Raw genomic sequence first — 23433 nt, forward strand, 5'->3', positions numbered from 1 at the left:
CATGCCCAGTGCCCTCTCCACAACCAAATCCACCTGCAGGAACGGCGGGATGATGGGAGCTGTCGGGTCACGGGCTGGATCCAACACCACCCCTGAGACACCGGGGGGAAAGCAAGGGCACCGGAGCCCACAGGGACCGACTGGAGATCTCCCCTCTCCATTCCCACAGCTGCCAGGGCTCAGCCAGCTCCTGCGACACAAGAGCTCGTGGTTACGAGGGTGATGCAGCCTCAGGGCAGGTCAGAGCGGCCGATGACTCCCTCGGAAAGCGGCCAGCACTGATGGAGCCGTCATTCCTTCCATTTCCGTGGCTCAACTCACTCTGCGGCTCCCAGCCCCAGTTCCCATCGCTCAGGGAAGCGCCACGGCCCTGTCTCGCAGGGAAGGATGCTGCAGCCCGGCTGGCTGTGGGTGAGCAGGGTGGGGCTCCCGGCGCGCTCCACACGTTGGAAACATGCAGGGAGGGTGATTCAATCCTGCACGCAAGCTGCAACCGCTGCATGTCCGCACCGCTCCCCTGAGCAAGCCGCAGCGTGGGGGAACGTGGCACCTCCTGGTCCCACGCACGCCACAGGGGACGCCGTGGGCTGCGGAGAGCACGATCCTGAGCGGGAGGGTCCCTGCATGGCCCCTCTGTCACCAGCACGGAGCATGGGTGCTCAGCACAGCTCTCCGGGCACGGGGATATCTCATCGAACGGCGCGGTGACGCAGCCCTGGGGGATGCGGGTGGCAGCGTGGGCTCGTGAGGGATGGTGTGGCAAGCAGGCCAGAGGTCCCCAAGCCGCAACCCTGATGCCAGTGACTTCGCATTTCAGGGACTGCTGGTGAGCATTAGAACTCCAGGGGAAAAAACCACAAGGGCTGGCAGAGGCACTGGGCGTTTCTGCACCGGCAGGGGAACATCACATGCTCCGGCACATCTCGGCTTTTCTGCTCAGGTTTCAGCGCTGGCCGCAGCAGCAGCATCCGCACGCAGCAGGCCAGGAGGGAGGCACCGGCAGCATCCGATGGACCTGCTGAGCAGAGCCCAGCCTCTTCCAAACTCCTTCTGCCTTCCCACAGCCACTCCTCTCCCATCACAGATCTCTGCGTGCTTCTCCAAGTGGCAAACACGCCTCTGTGCAGCCCTGGATGCCTGGAAATTCACTCCCCGGGGCAAATCGAGGAAGAAAGTCGCGGGCGATGGCATCCGGCTGCATCTGGGTGCCACAGAGGCGGCCTCTCCCTTGGCACGAGCATGGTGAGGTCCGTGCCGGAGGCGCGATGGAGGCAGCGTCCCCGCGAGGACAGGGTGGGAGAGGCTGAGCACGGGCGATACCTCCAGCGACCTACGACTGCAGAGCCACGTGCCGAGGAGACGAGCGTGACCCAACACACCAGCACCCATCGCGCTGCCGAAGCTCCCAGAACCTGGCCCTGAACAGAGGGCACCCACAGCACCTTCCGCTTGTCCCGGTCAAGGTGGCAGGGACGGGGCTGGGCTACAGCGGCAGCGCCCCAGGAACAGCCGGGACGAGGCCATATCTGGGACAGGAAGGGCCACACCTGGAGCACGCAAACACCCTGGCCAGGAGAAGGAGGAGGAGGTGGCTGGCATCCCTCCAGGTTTCCCTCAGCCCTGGTGACCTTCTGAGTCAGCGGAGGGAGAACCTACCCAGTGAACCGGCACCAGCCGCGGGGCAGGGGCGAGATCGCACCAGGGACTACCAGATCCAGCCTGCTGCCGCGGCCACCGTGGCCAGCACAGCCCCCATGGCTGCCACCACGGCCACCAGCCCCTCCACCCTCCCCCAGCTCCTCCTGCTGCCACCGTGGCCAGCGCCTCTGCCCGTCACTGGCCACCAACACGGCCACCACCTCAGCTCCTGCTCAGCCACCACTGCGACCCCTATCCAGCCACCTCTGTGGCCAGCACCTCCAGCCCTCCTCAGCCACCATCAAGACCCCTCTTTGGCCGCCTCTGCAGCCACCCCCCAACCCTCCTTGGCTTCCACAGTGACCCCTCCTTGTCAACCTCCATGACTCTCACCTTGGGCTCTCCCCGGCCGCCTCCCTGGCCACCACTGCGACTTCTCCTTGGCCACTGCCACGTCCTCTCTTCGGCCACTACCTTGAGCCCTCCTCAGCCACCACCCCAACTGTTCCTTCCCCACCACCCTAACACCCCTTTGGCCATTTCCATGCCCACCATCTCAATTTCTCCTCGCCCACCACCCCGACCCCTCCTGTCACATTTCCACGGCCACCTCCCCGAGCCCCCCTTGTCCATCTCCTCACTCCCCACTGTGCCTGCTCCTCAGCCACCTCCTCACCCACCTCCCCGAGACCTCCTTGCCCACTCCCACACCCACCTCCCCGAGGGCCCCTCGACCCCTACTCTGAGGGCTCCATGACCACCTTCCCGAGGGCTCCATGACCACCTTCCCGAGGGCTCCATGACCACCTTCCCGAGGGCTCCTCACTCCCCGCCCCAAGGGCTCCTCGACCCCTACTCCGAGGGCTCCTCGACCCCTGCTCCGAGGGCTCCTCGACCCCTGCTCTGAGGGCTCCTCGACCCCTGCTCCGAGGGCTCCTCGACCACCTCCCTGAGGGCTCCTCGACCACCTCCCTGAGGGCTCCTCGCTCCCTGCCCCAAGGGCTCCTCGACCCCTACTCTGAGGGCTCCTCGCTCTCCATCCCGAGGGCCCCTCGACCACCTCCCCGAGGGCTCCTCGACCCCTACTCTGAGGGCTCCTCGACCCCTACTCTGAGGGCTCCTCGCTCTCCATCCCGAGGGCCCCTCGACCACCTCCCCGAGGGCTCCTCGACCCCTACTCTGAGGGCTCCTCGCTCCCTGCCCCGAGGGCTCCTCGACCACCTCCCTGAGGGCCCCTCACTCCCTGCTCCGAGGGCTCCTCGACCCCTACTCTGAGGGCTCCTCGACCACCTCCCTGAGGGCTCCTCGACCACCTCCCTGAGGGCTCCTCGCTCCCCGCCTTGAGGGCCCCTCGCCCCCTACTCTGAGGGCTCCTCGCTCTCCATCCCGAGGGCTCCTCACTCCCTGTCCCGAGGGCTCCCGGCCCCCCATCCCGAGGGCTCCCGGCCCCCCGCGGCCGCTCACCGGTCTCTCCGCCGCTGCCGGTGCCGGTTCCCCCGGCTCCCCCGGTTCCCCCGCCCCCCCGGCGCCGCCGGGGCCGCAGCCAGCGGAGCGCCCTGCGCAGGGTCCCGGGGCGCCGGGCCGGGGCGGGGGGGGGCTGGGCGGACATGGCCCCGCGCCGCCCCGCGCCTCCCGCTGCCCATCGGGCTGCGGACCCGGACCCTCCGCCGACACGGAAACTTTCTGCGGGGCGGGGCCGGGCTGCGGGGAACCCCGCCCGCACCGGGACCCGCCCCCCCAGCCCCTCACCGGGACCGCCCCCCCCCCCGCACCGGGACCCGCCCCCCCCCCCCGTACCGGGACCCGCCCCCCCCCCCCCCCGCACCGGGACCCGGCCCCCCAGCCCCTCACCGGGACCCGCCCCCCCCCCCCCGCACCGGGACCGCCCCCCCCCAGCCCCTCACCGGGACCGCCCCCCCCCCCCCGCACCGGGACCGCCACCCGCCCCCCGGGGGGAGAGGGGGTCCCACACTGTCCCTGGGGGCCAAGGGATCCCCGCACTGTCCCCTGGGTGCCCAAGCATTCCAGCACCATCCCCTGGGGGGGGGTGGGCAAGGGATTCCAGCATCCTCATCCCCACTGGAGCAAAGGATTCCAGCATCGTCCCCTGGGGGCCAAGGGGTTCTGGTATCGCCCCTGGGGGAGCAGATTCCAGCATCCTCATCCCCAGGGGAACAAGGGATTCCAGCACCAACCCTTCAGGGAGCAAGAAATTCCAGCTCCATCACCCCGGGGGGGCCAAGAGGTTCCGGTATCATCCCTGGGGGAGCAGGAGATTCCAGCATCCTCATCCCCAGGGGAACAAGGGATTCCAGCATCATCACCCAGGGCGGGGGCCAAGGAATTCCAGCAGCAGCCCCTCAGGGAGCAAGAAATTCCAGCTCCATCACCCAGGGGGCCAAGGGGCTCTCGCCCCGTCACCCCCCCCCGGACAAGGGGTTCCGTTCCATCCCCCTCGAGCGTGGCCGCGTTTCCCTGCTCCCAGCGCGCTCCGTTTGGGTCCCTGCGCGGCTGCATTTCCCGACGTGAAGAGCTGCAGCCTCATCCCCATCCTTCCCGGAGGCTCGCGAGGGCCTGGACGCGTGCCCGGAGGAGTTTGCCAACCCTTGGAAGCGACTGGAAGGATTTCTGAAGCAAGAAGCCCATCCGTCCCACGGCCTTCCCGGCGCTGTGGGTGTCGGGTCCGTGCACCTCGCGGGCTGCGCACACCGAGCCGTCCCGCTGCGGCTCAGTGGGGACCGGGGCGCGACACCCGATGTGGGGCGATGCCCGCGGAGGGGCTGGGGCTCGCTGTGTTTTTGTGTCGTTGCCTCTCACTCCTCTCTCTTTGCCCCCTTGATCTGACTCGAGACCTAAATGAGTGCTGAAAGAGCCAAGCAGGGATTTCCTTGGCCCCCACGGTCCCAGGGAGCAGCTCTTCCCCGGGGCGAGGGCTGAGATCTCGGCGGCTTTGCTGGCCCACGTCAAGGTGGGGAGAAGCCAATCCCCGATCAGGGCGTTGGTGTTGATTTTCTGCCGCCGGCTCCCACTTCCGAGTCCTGAGCCTCCAAAACAAGCCCCTGGTTTGCACCCCTCGCCACAGCTGGGGTGGCAGCAGAACCAGTTTGCAAAGTGTATTTGCATTGTCCGAGTACCCGTCACCCCGCGGAGCGCTCTGCTCGGGCGGGCGAGGGAACTGGAGGAGGAAAGCGAAGAGGGGGGTTCTGCCTCAGCTTTCGCTCCACCACAATCCCCTCCTGGTGGAGAAGGAGCTCCCTAAAGCCCCAGACCCTCCTGCAGAGCCCCAACAAGCTTCACGCCCTCCCCAGCGAGCCCCAGGCAGGCGCCGTGCCCGCAGAATCAGGTGGAGAATTCATTTTCTGCTCGCACGGCCAAGCTGATCACAAGGATGCGAGCGCCTCGCGGGGAGAACAGCCACTGGGGCTCAGCTCTGCCAGGGCAGGGGCGCACGGGAGGGAGGGCAGAGGCTGCCACAGCCCCGAGAGACCCCTGCACCCGCTCCCTGAGGGTGAGACCCCAAGTGGCACCTCAGGGTGCCAGAAGACATTGGCCACCGCTGCGGCACCGCACACTCCAGCAGCCCCCGAAGCGCCTGCGCCTCGTGCTGGGTTGGCGCGAGGTCGATGCAGCCGGCACGGCGGCCGCTCAGCCAGCCCTGTGCCCCCGTCCCCTCGCCGGGGCAGCGACAGGGATGGCTGCTCCCTCATTACTCATTAACACCTCCAGCGCTCGCGGGCAACCAGGACAAGGTCCTCGCTCGGCCGCCCCACAGCCCCGCGGGTGCCGCTTCCCACCCCGCTGCGTCCCCAAGCAGGAGCTGCTGGCTCCAAGTCCCCCCATGGCACAGGAGCTGCTCCCCGTCGCTTGCCCCGGGATATGGAAAAACCCAGTGACGAGTTCTCTCCGCCGGCGCTCGGGTGGCAGTGACCGTGCCGGCGATCGTTGGGACACGGGGACTCAGCTTGAAATGTGCGCTGCGCTCGCTGGCTTGAAAATCGGTTTTATAAAAGGATTCCTGGACAATAGCAGCATCCGAAGGGCGAATGCCAGCGGCTCCTCGCTCCGATGCGGAGCGTGTGGAGATGGCAACGAGCAGCAGTTGCTCCCGGCCTCAGTTCCCTGCGCTCAGGCACCCAAAAGCCGTGGCACGGGTGGCACACGCGCGCGTGGGGGCTGCTGGGGGGCTGCTGGGGGAGCTGCCGAGGGGGCTGCCGGGACAGACGGCCTTGACGCGAATGTTGAACCCTGGTATCTGGGCTGAGCAGAGATAACGCTGCAGGAGCGATGCGGAAGCGGGCGCTGGTGGGGGCTCTGGCGCTCGGTCCCTGCACCCGGACCCCCACCCGTCCCCGTTGGGCTCCCCAGGCTGGGCCGTGTCCCCCTCGGGAGGCAGGACGGCTCTTTCCTCGTTGTCCCTCGCTGTGGGCAGAGTGAGACGTGACACCCAGATAAGCGGGAGCTGCTGGCGCCTGCGGCCGGGGCGCAGGGTCTGGGCTCCCAAGGTCTCTGTGAGGCCGATGGTGCCGTCGGGGTCCCTTTCATCTTTGCCCTTGCAGGGCCCTTGCCCACGCTGCCCTCCTCTTCCTGCTCCTCCCTCAGCAGGATCTGTCCCGGCCTCTGCCCAGGCTGCTGCGCTGGGAGTTCCAAGCCGGGTCCAGCATCTTCGTGGCGGGTGTGGGATGAGAGCTCAGGTGCAGCTGCCGGGACACAGCCCTGCCCTGTGCTGGCTCCCACGGCAGCGTCCCCAGGGCACCCCTGCATCCCTGCATCCCTGCATCCCTGCTGCTGGGACCCGAGGGAGGACCAGTCCCAGCCCTCAGCCGGGGAAACTGAGGCAGGAGGCAGGTGAGGAGGCTGTTCCCAAGAGTCCGAGGGCATCCAAACCCCCCAGGCCTGGGCGAAGGCTCCTGGGTGCCACCCCGGTGCAGCCCCATCTGCTTTGGCTTCGTTCAGGACCTTGTGCCCTGCCAGGGCGAAGGGGCCACCTCGCACGGGCTGGGCAGGGGCGCCCGGTGCTGCCACCCTCGGAGCCAGCATCCGTCCCTGGACGCGCTCCCGGCTCCGGCAGTGAATCACACTTTCCTCCTGAGATCAGATTGCAGCTCCTGCGCGCGGGGGGCCAAACCCAGCGCCGGAGCCCCGCACCCTTGGCAAACAGAGCCGCACACGGAGGGCACCGGGCAGGCGGCCTCGCCCAGCTTCTCCACCGCCAAATCCCACCGGAACGGGGCTTTGGGAGGCTGGGCGCCCCACGGCGCTGCCAGAACCTCTGTCTGAGGAGGCCTCGAGGCCAGGGAGGTGTTGGTACATCAAGCCTGTCCCTCCAGATCGTGGGGGACAGCGTGGGGACAGAGCCAGAGCCGCTGCGGCGGAGCCAGGGAGGCGGTGCTGGTGCCAGGGTGGCGAGGCTGCGATGCCAGCTCCATCCCTGCCCTCAGGGCACGTCTGCCAGGCAGGACAGGAAGGAAAATTCCACTGGGAAGCGGGACGGCAGCACCAGCACCAGGTCAGCGGAGGGGAGGCAGCGACCCACGGCTGCTCGTTGCTCTTCACCAGCCCCCTCAGCCCCTGGCTGGGTCTGTGCCAGAGACGCTGCCAGGCAGAGCAGAGCCAGAGCCGGCACCGGGTTTTCTAACAGCTGGAACATTTCTCCTCACGAATGCTCTCCTGCCTTTTGCTTTCCCTTCCAGCAGCGCCGCTGATAACTCCCCTCTCGCCCTGTTTGCCAGGGCAAAGTCCACTCTGGTTGGCGGACGCCGGCGTCTCAAGCACCGGCTGGACCCAGCGCGTGCCCGCGGCGCCCGGGCTCTGTGCGCGCGTCGGGGTCCGCGATGACACCCGAGCTGGCCGTTGCCTGGTTATATCCACAAAACAGCCCCGCGCGGGCCTGGGTATCCCCTTACGGAGCGACAACAGCTGAGCCTCCTCAGCCCCCACCCTGCGCTTGGCAGCCCATCACATAAACCCTAGCGGGCTCGGCCGCTGCCATCGCCCCTCCGGCCCCTCCGAGGGCTGCGGGACCCGCAGCTCTGGCTCGAGATGATATTTATACCCACGACTCGTGTGAATTAACAGCATTCCTCTCCTATTGAGTCAAAAGTCTCGGCACAAATAGAGGCGCTTCATGGAAAAAAAGGGGATAAAAGGAAGGTGGGTCCAAAAAAGACAGAAAAAAACCCACCCGAGTCTCCCTTTTCCTTTTAAAGCTCTGCTCCCGCGGGATGGATGCGCACGGTTATTTTAAACCTGGTTTCGGCAGCGCGGCGAGCGCGGCCTGGGCAAGGTGTGGGGGACGGGGTGGGGGACGCGGGGACGGGTGGCACCGGGCGATGTTGCAAGCTGCGGCGCGCGTTGCTGGGTGATTTTGGGGCACGTAAGCTCGTGGCTTCCTGAGCGTCGAGCTCCGACTTCCTGAGCCGCGGCGGCAGCGGGCAGGATCGGGCCGCGGCAGAGGTAGGCTCCGCTGGCTCTGGATCCACACGGGGCGGCCGGAGACCAGTGCCCGCTGGCCGTGCCGTGACCCCGGGCGGCTGTGCCCACGCCAACCCAGCAATAGACCCAAAATAAGGGTTTGATATAAATAGATGCCAATAATGCAGCGGCCGGGGGGCCGGGTTGGGGTGGGGATGGCACCGCGGGAAAGCGGGGGATGGTGGGGGAGCCGAGGTGGGACACCAGGGCTGTGGGCAGCGTGGGCGGCGTCACCGCGGGCAGCGCCAAACGCCACCAGGTTCGTCCCCAGACGGAGGGAAAGGGGCGGCCGGGGTGGGTTCCGGGTGGAAGGGGAAGCGGGGGCTGCTCGGGCATCGCTGGGCACCTCCAACCCCCCGAGTCATTGGTATTTAACAAATTAATGTACTTGAACACCAAGGGAGGGCATCCCCAGCCACCAGAGCCCGGCCGAGCACCCCGCTCTGGGCACAGGGCGAGGCCGCGTGTGCAGCATCGCTTGGCGCTTCCCCTTCCAGCCGCCTGCGCCCCAGCGAACCCCACGCACCGCGGGGGTCACCGCCTTGCACCCCACTGCCCCCATCCCTGCCTGCAGCTCCCGGGAAGGGGCACGTGTGCTGCTGCACTGAGCAAACCTCAGCCTTAACCGCCGGGTGGGAGCAGCTGGAGGGGGCTGGGGGCTGCTCCCCAGGGATGCGAGGCTGGCTGCAGCCCTGCGGCTGCCTCTGCCAAGGGATGCAGGCGGCTTGGCCTTCCCCGCCCTCCTTCTCCTCCTCCTGCTGCTGCTGCTGCTGCTGCTCTCCGGGGCGGAGGAAGGCAGAAACCCGCAGCTGGCACTGCAGGCGGTGGCCGGGCTGCGGGGAGTCTGATTTCCAGCCCTGTTTATTAATAACTGCCCCCCGCCCCATGCTCAGCCCCTGTGCAGCGCAGAGCCGGAGGCGCTGGGCTCCAGGGGAGGAAGGTAAGAGCTGCCTGGGGGGAGCGGAGAGGGGGCTGCATCTGCCGCGGGGTCCTGGGGGCGCGGGAGCCCCGGGAAGGTGGGGGATGTGGGGCAGGAGAGGGGGCTGCCCAGCCCTGGGGTGCTGGCATGGGGAGGCGGATCTGGGGTTCAGTGCCCAGGGAGCATCTCTGGACCCTCATGGGGGGAAACAGCCCCCCTGGGGCACCCAGGAGCGCTGGGGACAAGGGGTGGTGTGTGGGAGAAGCCCCCACGCCCCATGGTGAGGGTGGGATGGTGCCCCCCCCCCGCCCCACCAAGGCAGAACGGAGCTGAGAACTTTGAAAAATAAGCACTGGCACCAGGGAAAGCGAGGGAAAAGAGAAGCAGAGCCCTTTCCCCACCTTTCCAGGCGCTGCCCCCTCTCCAGCCGCGGAGTCCGAGCTGTGATGTGTCATCGCTGCCCAAAACTACCTTATTAGGAGAGAAAGTATCAGTGAAAATCCGATCTTTCCTTAAAGCCGTTGGGGCGAGCGGAGGGCTGCCCGCGCGTGCCAGCCTGCGCTCGTGCCTTGGGGGATGACTAGACATGAGCTCAGCGGCGTGGCCAGGAGCTGAGGGCATCCTCACGCCAAACCCACCGGCCTCGGCTCCCGGACGGGGCAGGAAAAGCCCCCAGCTCATCCCCAAGGATAATGTCCTCTCCATCCCACTCCAAAGAGCACTCAGGCGAAGGCGAGACGCGAGTGTTCGGTGGTGGCAGCCGCAGGTAGCGGGGCTGGGGATGATGATGGGATCGGATGACGCTGCAAAGCCAAGCGGGCGCTGCTGCTGCTGCTGCTGTTGCTGCAGGAGCTGCCGCTGGCTCGGGCGCTGCGCGTGGTGCTTTACTCCAGCTCAGCCACCCCAGAGCCCAGCAGCACATTCCCGTGCCGTGAGGTTATCCCACGCTGCTAAAATCCTGAGGCGTTTTACTGGCAGCGCCCACGCCGGCAGCGTGCGCGGCACCCGGGTGGGAGGCTGGCACGGCCGCGCTCTCCGGTGTCACGGCACAGCGGGCAGCTCCCATCGGCACCAGGGCAGCTCTGGGTTTCGGGGTCCAGGTTTGCATCCCTTGCTCTTCTTTAGTCACTGTTAGAGGGGTTTTCGCCTTGTTTTGGCTGATGGTTTGGGTTGGAGTCATCATCCGAGCGAGGCAGCGCAGCCCTGCCTGCTTCGCAGAGCCCGTGGTGACACGGGGACAGCAGCGGGGACGCAGCCAGCACAGCCCCTGGGATGGGGCACCCGCGCCTCTCAGTGCAGGGAGGGAGGGCTGAGACCTGCTGCACTCATTGCTCTGGTTCACGTCTCCTCTCCTTTCCAGGGACCTGATGGCAGAGCCCAAGCCCCCTCCAGAGCTGCAGTCGGATGAAGCCGGAGCATCCTCAGCCCCGCAGGGAGCGGCTGCAGGCGCTGCTCTGCACCCAGACTTTTTGCACAGCCCGCTAGACCCGGCGGTGGGGGTGACACCCACCGGAGATGGAGCAGATGCTGGAGATGCTTCCTTGGAGCTGAACGAGACAGGGCCCCAGCTGGATGAGGATGCAGCCGGAGCCAAGATCCCGCTGGACGTGGATGTGGCAGGAATCCCGCTGGACGTGGATGCAGATGGAGTAGGGATCCCACTGGATGTGGATGGGGCAAGGATCCCACTGGACGTGGATGCAGGTGGGACAGGAATCCCACTGGATGTGGATGCAGAGAGAGTAGAGACCCCCCTGGATGTGGATGCAGCGGGGTTCCCAGTGGATGCGGATGCAGATGGAGCTCCAGGGATCCCTCTGGACATGGACACAGACGGAGCAGGGATCCCAGAGGATGCGGATGCAGAGGGGGCTGGGATGCCACTGGACATGGATGCAGAGGGGGCAGGCGGCCCCCTGGGCGCGGCTGGCACAGAGCATCCCTGCCTGACCCTGGAGGAGCTGGGGGAATACTTCCAAGAGTGCATCGAAGCCGTCGAGCAGCTGGAGAAAGAGCGAGACAGCCTGATCGCAGAGCTGAGCCAGCTGCGGGAGCCGGCGCTGCAGGAGATCCGCCATGCCCACCAGGAGATCCAGGCGGCTTGCCGGCTGCTGGCCAAGGTGGAGCTGGAGAGGGACAACCTGAAGGATGAGATCCGGCAGATCAAGCAGAAGCTGTTCAGGGTGACGAAGGAGTGCGTGGCCTGCCAGTACCAGCTGGAGAGCCGGCGGCACGACCTCTCCCAGCACGCGGCGTACCAGGGCGAGCTGGAGACCCAGGCCGGGCAGCTCTCCAGCGAACTGTCCCAGCTGAAGGAGACCTGTGAGAAGGAGAAGGAGGCTTTGAGGCAGCAGCTGGAGATGCCGCCCTGCCGGCAGGACAACCTGTACCTGCAGGAGAGCCGCCGGCTCTCCATGGAGTTTGAGAGCTTCGTGGCGGAGAGCCGGCGGGGTCTGGAGGAGCACTACGAGCCGCAGCTGCTGCGGCTGCTGGAGAGACGCGAGGCGGGGGCGAAGGCGCTGCAGGAGATGCAGGGGCAGATCCAGGCCATGAGGGAAGCCCTGCGGCCCTTGCAGGGCGAGGTCAGCCGGCTGCGGCTGCAGAACCGCAGCCTGGAGGAGCAGATCGTCCTCGTCAAGCAGAAGCGGGATGAAGAAGTCGGGCAGTACCGGGTACGTCCCTTGTCCCCTCTCCTGTAGGGAGTGGGGAGTCGTTCTGTGCAGCCAGTGAAGTGTGGGTGATGAAGGTCTCGCTTGTAGGTCCAGCGGGTGGAGGGGGACAGGGATGGGGTGGAATATCTCCTACTGGTTAAAGCCAAATGTGTCCCCTGCCCCGGCACCAACTGGGAGAAGCAGCAGCCGCTGGGCAAGGGGCAAACCCCAGGTTCTAGGGATGCAGTGTGAGAGTGCTGGGTGTTCACCCAATGAACTGTTAGGAAAAGCTTTCACCTGATCATATTCTGGCTGGGTGTTGCCTTGCTCCTTGGAAACAGCCCCAGCAAGCAGGGATGAGGCGAGGGGATGGGGGATTCCTTCCCAGAGCGTGTCGGTGGTGGAGCTGAGCGGTGCTGCTGAGCAAGGCACCGCAGCTTTCCCACAGCTTGCACTGAGGTGCAGTTTGCTGAGCTAAGGTGCTTGCAAAAGCCGGTTTTAAACGAAGGTGGCTTTTCTTCAAAAGCCCAGCCCTGCCAGGACAGATCCCATTGCCAAGAAGGGTCCCACTCCTCTGCCGCAGCCTGGGGCCGAGCTGTCTCCCAGGAGGGTTATTTCTGGCTGTGCTGCCCGAGAAGCTCATCCTGAGCGCAAAGGCAATTCAATATCTCCAAGAGCACAGTTGGCAAAGAGGCTCCTCTATTAATCTCCCCCATTTCAACACTCTCTGTTCTCGGCTCGTAACTGCTGCCTCCTCCCAGCCTGGCTCCGAGCACCTTCTGGAAGCTGCGTCCCCGTCCTGCGCTTCTCCTCCCCACTGGGCTGGGGTCCAGGTCACCAGGACCCACCACACCCTCCTCTCCGATCCAGGGCCGCTCTCCCTTGGAGAACAGGACTTGTGGTTATCCCTGATGTGCCTCCACCTTTTCTTTTTCCCGCATTCCTTGTTTATCTTTTCCTGACTCCTGGGTTTATGCAGTTCTGACAGCTTCTCTAAACACACAAAGTAGTCCAGGAGACAAACGAGCCAGCTGAGAGCGTCCTGAGGACCTGGCACAGCCCAGCTCGGGCTCCTACCTTGGTGATAAAGCAAAGCGCTTCTCCAGGCCGACACCAGCGACAGGCAGCCCCCAACAGAAGCGTGGGCAGCCTTCCTCCCCCATCTCATCCAGCCCCCCCTTCTCACTCCACAGGAGCAGGTTGAGGAGCTGGAGGACAGGCTGAAGGAGCTGAAGAACGGGGTCCAGCTCCAGCAGCGCAAGAACCAAGAACTGGAGGAGCTGCGGACCAGTCTCCACCGGGAGCTCTCCATCTACAAGTCCGTTTGTGCCTCGTCCCTGCGGTGCGGAGAGGCTGGGGAGGCCTGGGAGGAGGAGGAGGGTGGAGATCGGCTGGTGATCACGGAGCTGTGGGACACCAGGGGCTTTGCTCCTGGGCCCAGGTGCAGCTGGTGGGTGAGCAAAGGGTCTGGAAGGGCTCCACAGTGGGAACGCCAGACCTTTGACCGCCCAGCAAACAGGGATTTGGTGGAAGTTGCTGTACGTGGGAGTGGAGGCGGCTTTCCAAGAAGCAGGCATTGCAAGATGTGGTAACAGGAGTAACTGCACCTGCAATTCAGACCAGATCCAAACAACTCCACATCTTGGCTGCTTGTGGCCCTTCTCAATCACCGGTCTGAATCGCAGACCAGGATTAACCTGGGGCAGCAGCACAGCCTCTTGACTCCTGGCAGCCTACAAACCACCGTCCCTGGAAGCGATAGTGCCCGAGGCTTCTCGCGTGTCAGGGCACCTCATCAAGTTTCCCATTTGTACCGGGGACCTCAGAGTTAAGCGAGCTGCCATCTCCATAGCTCAAAATTACATTCCCTCCTGTTAGTGCTGGTTTCTTTGCCAAGGGCTCTGGCAGGGCTGGGCCAGGTCTGCATGCTCACACAACCGTGTCCTGAGCCAGTTTAAGTGTTTCCTCATTACTTTTCTTCCATACTGTGAGAAGAATGTCAGAAATAGCATCCACCCCCCTGCCCTGTTCTCTCCAGCCAGTCTCTGAACTCACTTTCTCCCCATACAGGGGCTGCTTAGAAATCTACGGACACCTTTGCAAATCAGAAGAAAAAGCTGACCAGGACTGCTAGGAGCGATGAACTTCTTGCTGTAGCAGCAGTAAAGGACAGAGGCACCTGCAGGGACATCTCCTCTTGCTGCTCATCCTGACGCACAGCGGCCACCCAGCAGGAATACCAGGCAATCATTCACTTGTCTGTATTTCTCAAGGCACTGCTGTTGTAAAACTGCTTTTCCACAGAGGAGCAGAAAATACTTGCACTGAACAAAGGACGTGGATGCAAAAGAACAGAAGTGTTTTGCTGTTTGGGAACATCCCTGGTCGTATTCCTGGGTGGGTCGGGTGAGCCTGCACGGAAGGCTGGGGTAGGGGTGGATTTTTGAGGTTTACATGCAAAGAAGCTGTACCCTTTAATAGGATTTTCTTTTGTATTCAAGGGTCTCTGCTGTTTCGGGGACAGGCTCCACCCCGGACCACCGAAACAGTGTGTGGAGATTAGGCTTCCACTTTATGTAGTCTCACACTGAAAATAAAGGTCAGAGTTTAAGATCCTTTTGATTCTCAGAGCTGCCTGTCACAGAGGAAATAACGAGCTCATGTCCTGGTATCAAACTATTCATGCTGCACTCATAAAACAATAGTTCTGTGCCAAGAGCTACAGGCTGACCCCGAACCCAGAGGGGACAGTGCACCTCAGCACTTTCCTGGCTGCTCCAGGGCAGTGAGAACTCCTGTACTCATGTCACGAAGAAAGCAGCACTAGCATGAAGGGCAGAAGCATCCCTGTGTTACAGACTAAGGAACATCTATCCCAGCACCCAGTCTCACAAGACACAGGGGCACAGACAACACCCTTGCTCTCTTTGCTTTCTGAAGAGGCAGAGTTCACCCTGGAGAGAGGAGTTAATGCAGGAGGAAAATACCAGCACGAGAATAACAAGCCTACACAGCATTTACGTAGAAAAAATTTATTCCATCTGAAGCACTTACACACCATTAGTGATGAGGAGCATGGAGAGGACAGGCTGCTGGTGGCCGGGCCGCCCCCGAGGGAGAGGTGCAGAACTCGTGGTCACTGACTAACTCCTAACAAAGGCGTTCGTCCACGCTGAATTTGCTTTAGGGATACCAGCTACCAACGGGGTTTCAGGTGAGCGGGGATGCCACCCACAGGGCATCGGCTGGTGGCAACACACACCTTCACAAGTTGGGGGCCCCGAGTTTTAAAAACCATTTCACAGAAAGGAAAGAAATACATGTGAGAACACAGCTCAAGAAACACACTATAGAGCCAAAACATGGGAGAACAACACTCTGCAGGAATGGCTGGGGAATCCAAACCGCTGGCGCCCAGCAGATGGAAGGAGAGGGGAAAGGAGAAGGGAAGGAATGAAAAACCCAGAATTACCAGAAGAGACAAAAAATAGAGAACGAAATTTAATTTCAGTTCAAGAATCTGCAAATCTGTTTCGTGTCTGCAGAGGCAGAAAAATCCACAAGGTACAGATTAACTAAAGGAATCTCAAGACTCCCGAGTTGTCCTGAAGAGGACAAGCCCTTCCCCACTCCGTGTCCGAGCTGCCAGCGGATGAACAGCTGTGTCCTCTTTGCTGGCTCAGGCACACACGGGCAGCTCTGCTGAATGAACTGCTGTTTAAATTAGGCAAAAGCTGCAGCAAGTGAAAGACAGAAGAGGAAAAACCAACGCAACCAAGGTTGCTCTGCGTGATGAAGGCGGCCGAAAGCAGGACAGCCAGCCCTGCAAACAGCGCGGCACTAGCTGAGCCGGGCCAAGCCCTCTCCTCAGGGAGCACTCGCTGTCTGGGTTGAAGTCTGTCGATGGCATCTACAGAGGATGGTGAACACAAAGCCTACGTGTGTCTCAAAACCAGTGTTAAGTCAATATCAGGGGTGAGAAGGAAGAGAAGGAGAAAGACTAAGAACAGGAAAAGGTTGTCATCTAGGATCCTTGGCCTTCTGGATCCACGCTGCCTTCCGGGTCTTCATCGTTATAGATGTTCTCCGCCTGCAAGACAGATAGAGGAACTGGAGAAGCATTTCCCACCACATGCAACAGGATTCCATCTGCCAGAACACTTCAGAGTGTCCTCGCCGTTCTTCACCTGCAGATACGCATCAGCTATTCCTGATCTCACAAGGCCACTAAAGTTTAAAGCAGCAACGCAAATGACCCTTTTCATAGCAGCCATGTCCCCAAAACATTTCACAAATCTCCTGGTAAGTTACTGTAGCTGATGGAAATCTGCCTCGTTAGAGACCATGGCAAGGCAACCTCCAGTGAGCAGACTATTTCATATCCACTTAGCAGGTCCTCTACCTCGCAGAGCAGCACCTTCCACAAGGACTACACGTGGAAGGCTGCTGAGAACAAAGCCCCCGTGAAGCAGTTGGAGGTAAACAAAAACTAGGAGAACGGTCTTGTCAAAGATTCCTCAAGCAACACAACCACTCTAACAGCCAGGTGTTTAGGGACAGTGAACATTCCCTGTTCAGCATCATCTCCTTCCACAGAAGGATGTTTGCAAACATTTAATTCTTTAAGACAATAATTGAACAGAAACATCAATTTCATCGTTGGTTTTCACACACATTGTTTTCACTCAAACACAGAAGGGAAAAATGTGCTTCTGCACGAGTACTTGCTATTTTTTTAAATTGTGACAAACACACAACAGCTCTGAGTATTTGCAAGCCATTGTTTTTCCCAAACCTTAAATGGTTTCTTCACCACCCCCTGGCAATCTAGGCAGTGCTGCACAGCTGAGAGCTGCAGATAAAACCAGGAACGCAGATCCAGGCAGTTCAACACCTCCTGCCACCGCCTGCCCCTTCCCAAACAACTCACCATTTGCCAGACTTGCATGATATTGTCTTCTGATACAGAACAAATTACCCAGGGTTCATTTGGATTCCAGGAGAAATCAGATATCTTTGCAGTGTGACCACCGTGAATAAACTAGAATTGGGGGAAACAAGAAGGGGAATGTTTTCAACTCTACCTCAGAGATTGACAATAGGTCATAACAATCGATGAGATTAAAAAAAACTTACCAGCAGCTCTGGGGGTCCGTCCTCAGCATCCTCTGGGGATTGCTCCTCTCCAATTTTACTGTAAAAAGAGGGAGGAGAAACGAAAAGGTGAGAAGGTTGGTTGGTTGTTGAAGTGTGATGCAGTCCATCAATCATATTCCACCAGGACAACACGACTAATTCGGGATTTACCTCAAGTCCCAGACGTTGAGGCGGCGGTCGGTGCCGCTGGAGGCCAATATGGTTTCGTTATGGGGAGACCATTGAACCTGCAGACAAGGAGGAATTCAAAAAGGTGAAACGTGACAGACACACACAGCAAACACCACTGTGGCTTGTATCATGAAAGCTCTAGAATCCAAATTGATATTAACTTGAAATACAAATACACCCAATAATAATGCTCTAACAGAGGAGATGGATTTCTGAACACCCATACACCAGTGAAGAGTCCGAGCACCAAAAAGGTGCCACACAACCTTTCCTCCAACAAAGGCCACGTATTGTGAAGTGCAAACGGCTCTCAAGGGTATTGGCTGCTCCTACCTTAGCAAGGACTGCACAGATAGAAGCTGTGGAGCCTTTAAGTGGCAGGTAGTGCCAGGTTTACACGTGGAAAGAAATCACCGTAATGAAGCATAACTGTCCTAAAGTTCCCATTTACTGCTTCTGCTGGAGATAAATCTCCCCAAACATACCCCTTAATAGGATCACAGGATCAGAAAGAACACATGATACCACACACTAACCTGACATTCCGGGATTCCATGCGTAAGTTTATTTGGAGGTAACACAACAACCCTTCTACGAAAAATCTCTGCATGTTTTTCTTCCAAGTAAGGCGTGAGATGGAGACAGAAATACTGTCTCCACTAAGCACATGCTACCCATGATGTTAACATTCTATATTTGCACCAGCAAAACTAGCAATTGTTCGTTGTCACAGATGTTCTGGTGACCCCCATTAACAGGTACTGGCTAAACCCTTCCTACAGGTCCAGGCCAAGGAGATGAAAGCACTGCAGCCATTTCACTGCACCTCCCTGCTTCAATCTGCTGCTATGAATAATTGACGCTGACTGTGCTGCTAGCGTTTCACCCCTGTGCTGCGGTTAAGGATCTCTAACAGTTCCTTGTTACGTTCCATCCCTGGCTGTCTGGGCACTCCTATCTTTACTGGAGCCCTGCCCACAGAGAGCTCTGCCCCACAGCAGTAAGACAGGAAGTTATAAGCAGAGGAGAGAAAATACAGGATTTTTTAAGTGCAAGTGCGTTTAATAAAAACGCAGAGCATAAAAGAATGTTTTGTATTTTTTCCAGACAGCAGAGTAGAACTAAGTGCACATGTATAACAAATAAAGATATTTTGTTATACCTGAAATATCTCATCTTTATGTGATTCGAAAGAGTGCAACTTCAGTTTCAGGTTCCTCAAGTCCCACAGAGCGACAGTCTAGTGAAAAAAACAAAACACGTGTTTTGTTGAAGTAACCAACATCCACATTTACACATCAGAACTGAACCACTGTGTTCGAAGCGCAAGGCAGACGCACCTTATCAGCTGAGCCTGTCGCCAGGATAAACTCACTATAGGGATTGAAAGAGAGACAGTTGACTTCAGCCGTGTGAGCGTCCACGGAATGGCTAGGCTTGGAGGTGTTGTTTGACCGAGTATCCCAGCTGTAAAGGGGAAAAGATGAAATTGAAACAAAAGTTTATGTCCCATGTTACCAAGGGACTCAGGAGCAGATGTGAAAGAGGAACAGGAGTACTAGGTTTCCAAAGACATTCCCCCACTTACATCATGAGCTTCTGGTCATCAGCAACAGATCCAAACAGAGATTCATGGAGCAGGTGCCAAGAGACATCTTCCACCACTGCTGTGTGCCCGGTGAAGATGGTCTTTGCATCCACCACTTTGCCTTCTTTCGGAACAGCACTAATATCCCATAAGCAAATGGTCTTCAAAGAAATAAAAATTTAAACAATTGCATCTTTAACAGAGAGTCCTTTGCCTCCACCCCCTCTAAGCCCCATGTCTGACCTCTGCCAAGGGACAGAGCGCAGACTGCACCCGGCTGTGTTTGAAGTACTCACATGATCATCAGAAGCACTAAGCAAATGCCCACTCAGGTTAGGGTTCCAGGACAGCCCATAACCCTCCTTCTGGTGCCCACGCAGACGCAGGTCAGGGTTACACTCTCCAGATGGGTCTGTAAAGAGGCAGCAGAAGAACTCCAATGCCTGCTACCATTCCCAGTACATCCTGGAGCACCTGGCATCACATTTTACCATGTTCTGCTAAGCTTTGCTTTGACATTCCCGACAGGATCCCTCTCTACCCTTCGGAGCCTTCTCCGCAGCTGAAGAATCACCTCATTAAAACAGAATGCACCAAGACAACAGAGTGTGGTTTGTCTTCTCAGCTTCACAAAAGCGCGCTGCGGTTCTTTCCAAGCTGCTATTTGTTTTGGCTAGACAGCCTAGCAGTGGCCCACTCTAAATTGCTGCTGTAGTACCTGCAGCGTTTCTCTTTCTCTCATCATCTCCAACTGTACTTTGAAAGCAAGACAGGCATTTCTGATCCTCCCGCTAGCAGCAGATCTAGTTACTCTTGACCAGTTGATGGGTAAACGACTGTTACTACCCTTAAAGGATATCAAGATAACAGTTCAGCTACCCAACAAATCATACAGCTCCCAAAGAGAGATCCTTCCACCAACCCAGACTCCAACACACAGTTATGAAACCAGCAAAAGGAAAACCCATACCTTGCTGTTGATACATAGTGGATACTATGCTTAGGCTCCCTGCAAAATAACCTTTTAAACTAAATATTTACTTTCCCTTAAATCACACACAATGTGCACCCACACAACTTTTCAACCTCTTTTCTTAAGGATGGGCTGGCTGATTTCTGAAGCACAGACACAAGGAAGAAGCAAACACCTGGTTTGGAGGGGTGTTTGGTGTAATCAAAGACAAGGACATCGCTGGATGGAGTCTTCGTAGCGATGATGCACGGGTTCTGTGGCATGTAACGCGCTCGGTTCACTTCTCCCTCGTGGTTTATCTTGATTTCAATTTCAATTTTTCCACTAACTGATCCAAAGCCTCCGAACTCTGGAAATGAGAATTCAGTAGTTGTAAATAATGAGCCTGTTTCAGACCAAGACACAAAGACTCAGTCACCAGTACTGCCAAGCACTTATTTTGAAACAACAGTCACAACAACAATTGTAACTAAAGAATCCAGTTTTCAAACGGCAATTGCACTTTCAAATATAACAAAAATCAGCATTGTGGAACAAAGTTCTGGTACAAACAAGATGCTGCACCGCGTTTAAGGTACAGGACTGTGCTGTAACCACTAACCACCTTGGCTTTGTACGTACAGTCACAGTAACTAGGTGTCTCACAGCACCGCTCCAGCAAGAGGAGAGAGTTTGTTTGGTTTGGTTTTAAATTGGAGCAGTATACCTTTGAGAAATACTAAAATAGAATAGAAACAAAGTATTTACTAGACAACACTGTGCTCATGAAGAGCTCTCAGAAGCCCAAAGACCAAAATACTAATTGCACAATCCCAGCTTCCAGCAAAAGTAAGAGCAAACATTGGATCATTAAGGATTTTCATCAGGCAGAAAGACTGATTCAACCAAGTGAAAATGAGCAACATCTGACTGGTAGCAATGGCAACAGCCAACAAAGATCACAGAAAGCATTGCATCCGAGTCTGATACACTTAAAAAAATACAATCATCTTGTTATCCAGGAGGGGTTGGTGCAATGATCAGGTGACAGAATTCAGACAAGAGAAGAACATTTGAAATGTTACACTGCTCTGAAATAAAATATTCTTCAATATGAGTGACTTTGTCACCGGAAGAGTTTATGTAACGCAAAAGCAATAACGAAATCACCAATAAGCAGTGCTCCATGGTATTCAGTGTCAATTCCTAATGACAAATAGAGAGAGGTGAGGCTCCCCCGACTTCTGCAATAAGCCTGCCATCTTCTTTTTTCATCATTAAGACGCTACCTAAATCCAAAAACACAGTACTCGTGTGTTAGGTATGGGTACCACTTAGAAACAAATTGATTAATTGATGAGTAATATCTGAGCTTTAAGGAAAAACAAATGTTCTTTTAAGAAAGGAAAGAAAAAATATTTGAAACTCTCCAGCTCCACATCTCTGGTCCCTCACCTCCCTTCTCGCTGTCATAGTGCGACGCATCGAACTGTGCATCGTCGTTGGGCAGCTGCACGCTGGCAATCACAAGGTGATTTTGCTCATCTGAAGTGTGGGTGCCCAGGACCAACCGGTGAATGCTGAAATCTTTGCCCTCAGGCCTGCAAGGGAACAGTTACAGGAGAAACAAAAGGTTTACACAATACTAAGCCAGGACAGCTTCCAACACTAACAACTTCCCAAAGTCATTGTTACTCTCCTGCTCCAACACTCGTTTCTTTAAGGTCTCAAGCTAAAATTCTCACAGCACAACACTCCAACAGACCCTCATTCCATGCCTTCCTTTAAGAGGCCCTACCAGCCACTCCCAAGTACCACTCCGAGGGGCACGAACATTCCCTGCAAGCAAAACACTGCTGTGGAAACCTGGGACAAATTGGTGGCTATGCAGAAATTATCTCTAGGTCTACTTTTGAGTAGCTTTCTGCTTATTAAAGGGGAAGGTGAAGCAGGAAGAAGAAATACACAGAAATCACATGTGTGAAGGTATCTTCTCAGTAATAGAAGACACCTGCCCAAATTAAAAATGCCTGCCCTGATCATCTCCCTAGCATTCATAGCCCTCAGCTTGCTGTCGAAAAGGCAAGGATACAAAAAGTGAAGAAAGGAATCATGTACTATGGTGCTTTAACAAAAAATGACCCTTGAGTTACCATTTATTCTGCTTTAAAACAGAAGGAGAAGGGTCCGTTTACCTGGTCACATCTGGAAGCCACTGAGCAGTCAGGCTGGGCCACTCCAGTGCATGTGTCATCACCAGGTCATACAAGAAGGGGGTGTTCTTCTTCCATATCTTATACTCCTCGTTAATCACACGCTCTTCCACTGCATCATCGAAGGCTGCTGAAGGTTTTATTTAAAAAACACACACATGATTAGCCTTTATGAGCATATTTACAACATGCACAACACAGAGTGGGCGCCTGAACCAAAAGCCAACTGTATCCCCTCAGTCTGCTGACGCCTCTCTGGGGAGGAGGTGTGATGATTACAAACCCTGTTGCATGCGCTAACCCTTGTTTCTGGACATAGGGCTCAGAATTAACAATAACTGAGTCAAATTTTACTACCCTAACAGAAGCAGCACAATTAAACCAGGAAGCTTGCTGTCACAGATACCATGGAGGTGGATGTCAGAGACAGATTTTTTGCTACTCAAATGGTTTGCCTTAAGTCATTTGTTTTCAAATTTTAGAGAGACCCAGGGTCTTACCCCGGTGACCCCTGCACTGTTCAGGCTGGGTCAGGACACCCGCATACCGGGCTGTCTGGGTGTGTGAAGGCGAGTGGCCCCGCAAGCGCTGTCACACACTGGGTGTAGCTGGAACTACCAGCTCCCAAATCCAGTTTCCCAAGGCTGTTGCCTTGTTCCTCTCACGCACTTTCCTACCCCAACTGCTGCAGCCTCTGCTCCACAGGGAAAGCAGGCACAGCTGGGCCCTGGGGGCAGCAGGCGGCACAGGGCTGCAGAGCGGGGACCCCACTTTGTCTGCTCACATCCTGCAACGGGCACAACGCTCCTGCTGTGCTCCTAGAGCTCATGGAGTCCTGTAAACCAGGCACACACGGACCTAGGTGGGGGCGGGTGGAGGGCACAGTCCTCACAGAACAGGCAGTTGGCCCTACGCCCCAAACGGGGCCTGGACTCTAGACGGGGTCGCAGACCCCAGGCAGAGGCCCAGGGCCCAGACCCCAAATGGGGTCCCAGATCCCAGACGGGGTCCTGGATCCCAGACTCCAAACGGGGGCCCAGACCGCAAACAAGGTTTCAGACCCTCGACTCCAAAGGAGAGCCTTGACCCCAAAGAGAGTCCCAGACCCCAAACGGGGACTCTAAACCTAAACAGGGTCTCAGACCCCAGACTACAAATAGGGTCCCACATCCCAAACGGGGTCCCAGACCTCATACCCCAAAGGGGGGCCCCGACCCACACAGGCCCCATGCGCGGCCCCGCTCCCTGAGGCCCCAGGATGGCGGGGGGGGGGGGGGGGCCCTCGCGTGGCGGCCCCGCCCCCGCGCGCGCCCCCTGGCGGAGCGGCCCCCGCTGCCCCGGGAGCGGTGCCGGTTTCGGGGTGTGCGGGAGGGGAGGCGGTGCCGGGGTCCCCCCCCCGGGGCGGCGCGCGGCCTACCTTCCTTGTCCGCCATGGCGGGCCGGGCCGCGCTGCTCCGCTCTATTGTTCCCGGCCCCCGCCGCCGCGCGCCCCCTTCGCGCGCCAACGCCGCCCAATCCGCGCCCTCCGCCGCGCGGCCGCAGCCAATCAGCGCCCCCCGACCCTCCGCCGCAGCCAATCAGCGCCCGCCGCCGCGCCGCCACAGCCAATGGGGAGAGGCGAGGGGCGGGGCTTGGGGAGGGGGAGCGCGCGCCGCGGTCACGTGAGAGGAAGG

At 58.6% G+C, this 23433-nt stretch overlaps 2 protein-coding genes across 5 annotated transcripts; one reads left to right on the top strand and one right to left on the bottom strand.

Moving 5' to 3' along the window:
- The first annotated feature begins 8880 nt into the window (after positions 1-8880).
- Positions 8881-14280, top strand: SYNC (syncoilin, intermediate filament protein). Of its 3 annotated transcripts, XM_069875314.1 has the most exons (5): positions 9454-9794; positions 10389-10732; positions 10766-11700; positions 12873-12997; positions 13750-14280. In XM_069875314.1, the coding sequence occupies exons 1-5, from the start codon at positions 9721-9723 to the stop codon at positions 13811-13813; spliced, it is 1542 nt and encodes a 513-aa protein (XP_069731415.1). In that variant the 5' UTR covers positions 9454-9720; the 3' UTR covers positions 13814-14280. The 3 variants fall into 3 exon arrangements, with proteins under 3 accessions (XP_069731416.1, XP_069731414.1, XP_069731415.1); XM_069875315.1 differs by lacking the exon at positions 9454-9794 and adding an exon at positions 8881-9049 and having other exon boundaries at positions 10389-11700; XM_069875313.1 differs by having other exon boundaries at positions 9453-9794; positions 10389-11700.
- A 415-nt stretch (positions 14281-14695) lies between these two features.
- On the bottom strand, positions 14696-23271 carry RBBP4 (RB binding protein 4, chromatin remodeling factor). Of its 2 annotated transcripts, none has more exons than XM_069875137.1 (12): positions 23178-23271; positions 21743-21890; positions 21003-21148; positions 19744-19917; positions 18892-19007; positions 18596-18756; positions 18348-18474; positions 18170-18247; positions 16987-17063; positions 16816-16873; positions 16610-16720; positions 14696-15769 (listed from the first exon to the last, which is right to left on the bottom strand). In XM_069875137.1, the coding sequence occupies exons 1-12, from the start codon at positions 23191-23193 to the stop codon at positions 15704-15706; spliced, it is 1278 nt and encodes a 425-aa protein (XP_069731238.1). In that variant the 5' UTR covers positions 23194-23271; the 3' UTR covers positions 14696-15703. The 2 variants fall into 2 exon arrangements, with proteins under 2 accessions (XP_069731238.1, XP_069731239.1); XM_069875138.1 differs by having other exon boundaries at positions 21743-21887; positions 23178-23265.
- Between the last annotated feature and the right edge of the window lie 162 nt (positions 23272-23433).

Source organism: Phaenicophaeus curvirostris, chromosome 23 (assembly GCF_032191515.1).
Source record: "Phaenicophaeus curvirostris isolate KB17595 chromosome 23, BPBGC_Pcur_1.0, whole genome shotgun sequence".
NCBI lineage: Eukaryota > Metazoa > Chordata > Aves > Cuculiformes > Cuculidae > Phaenicophaeus > Phaenicophaeus curvirostris.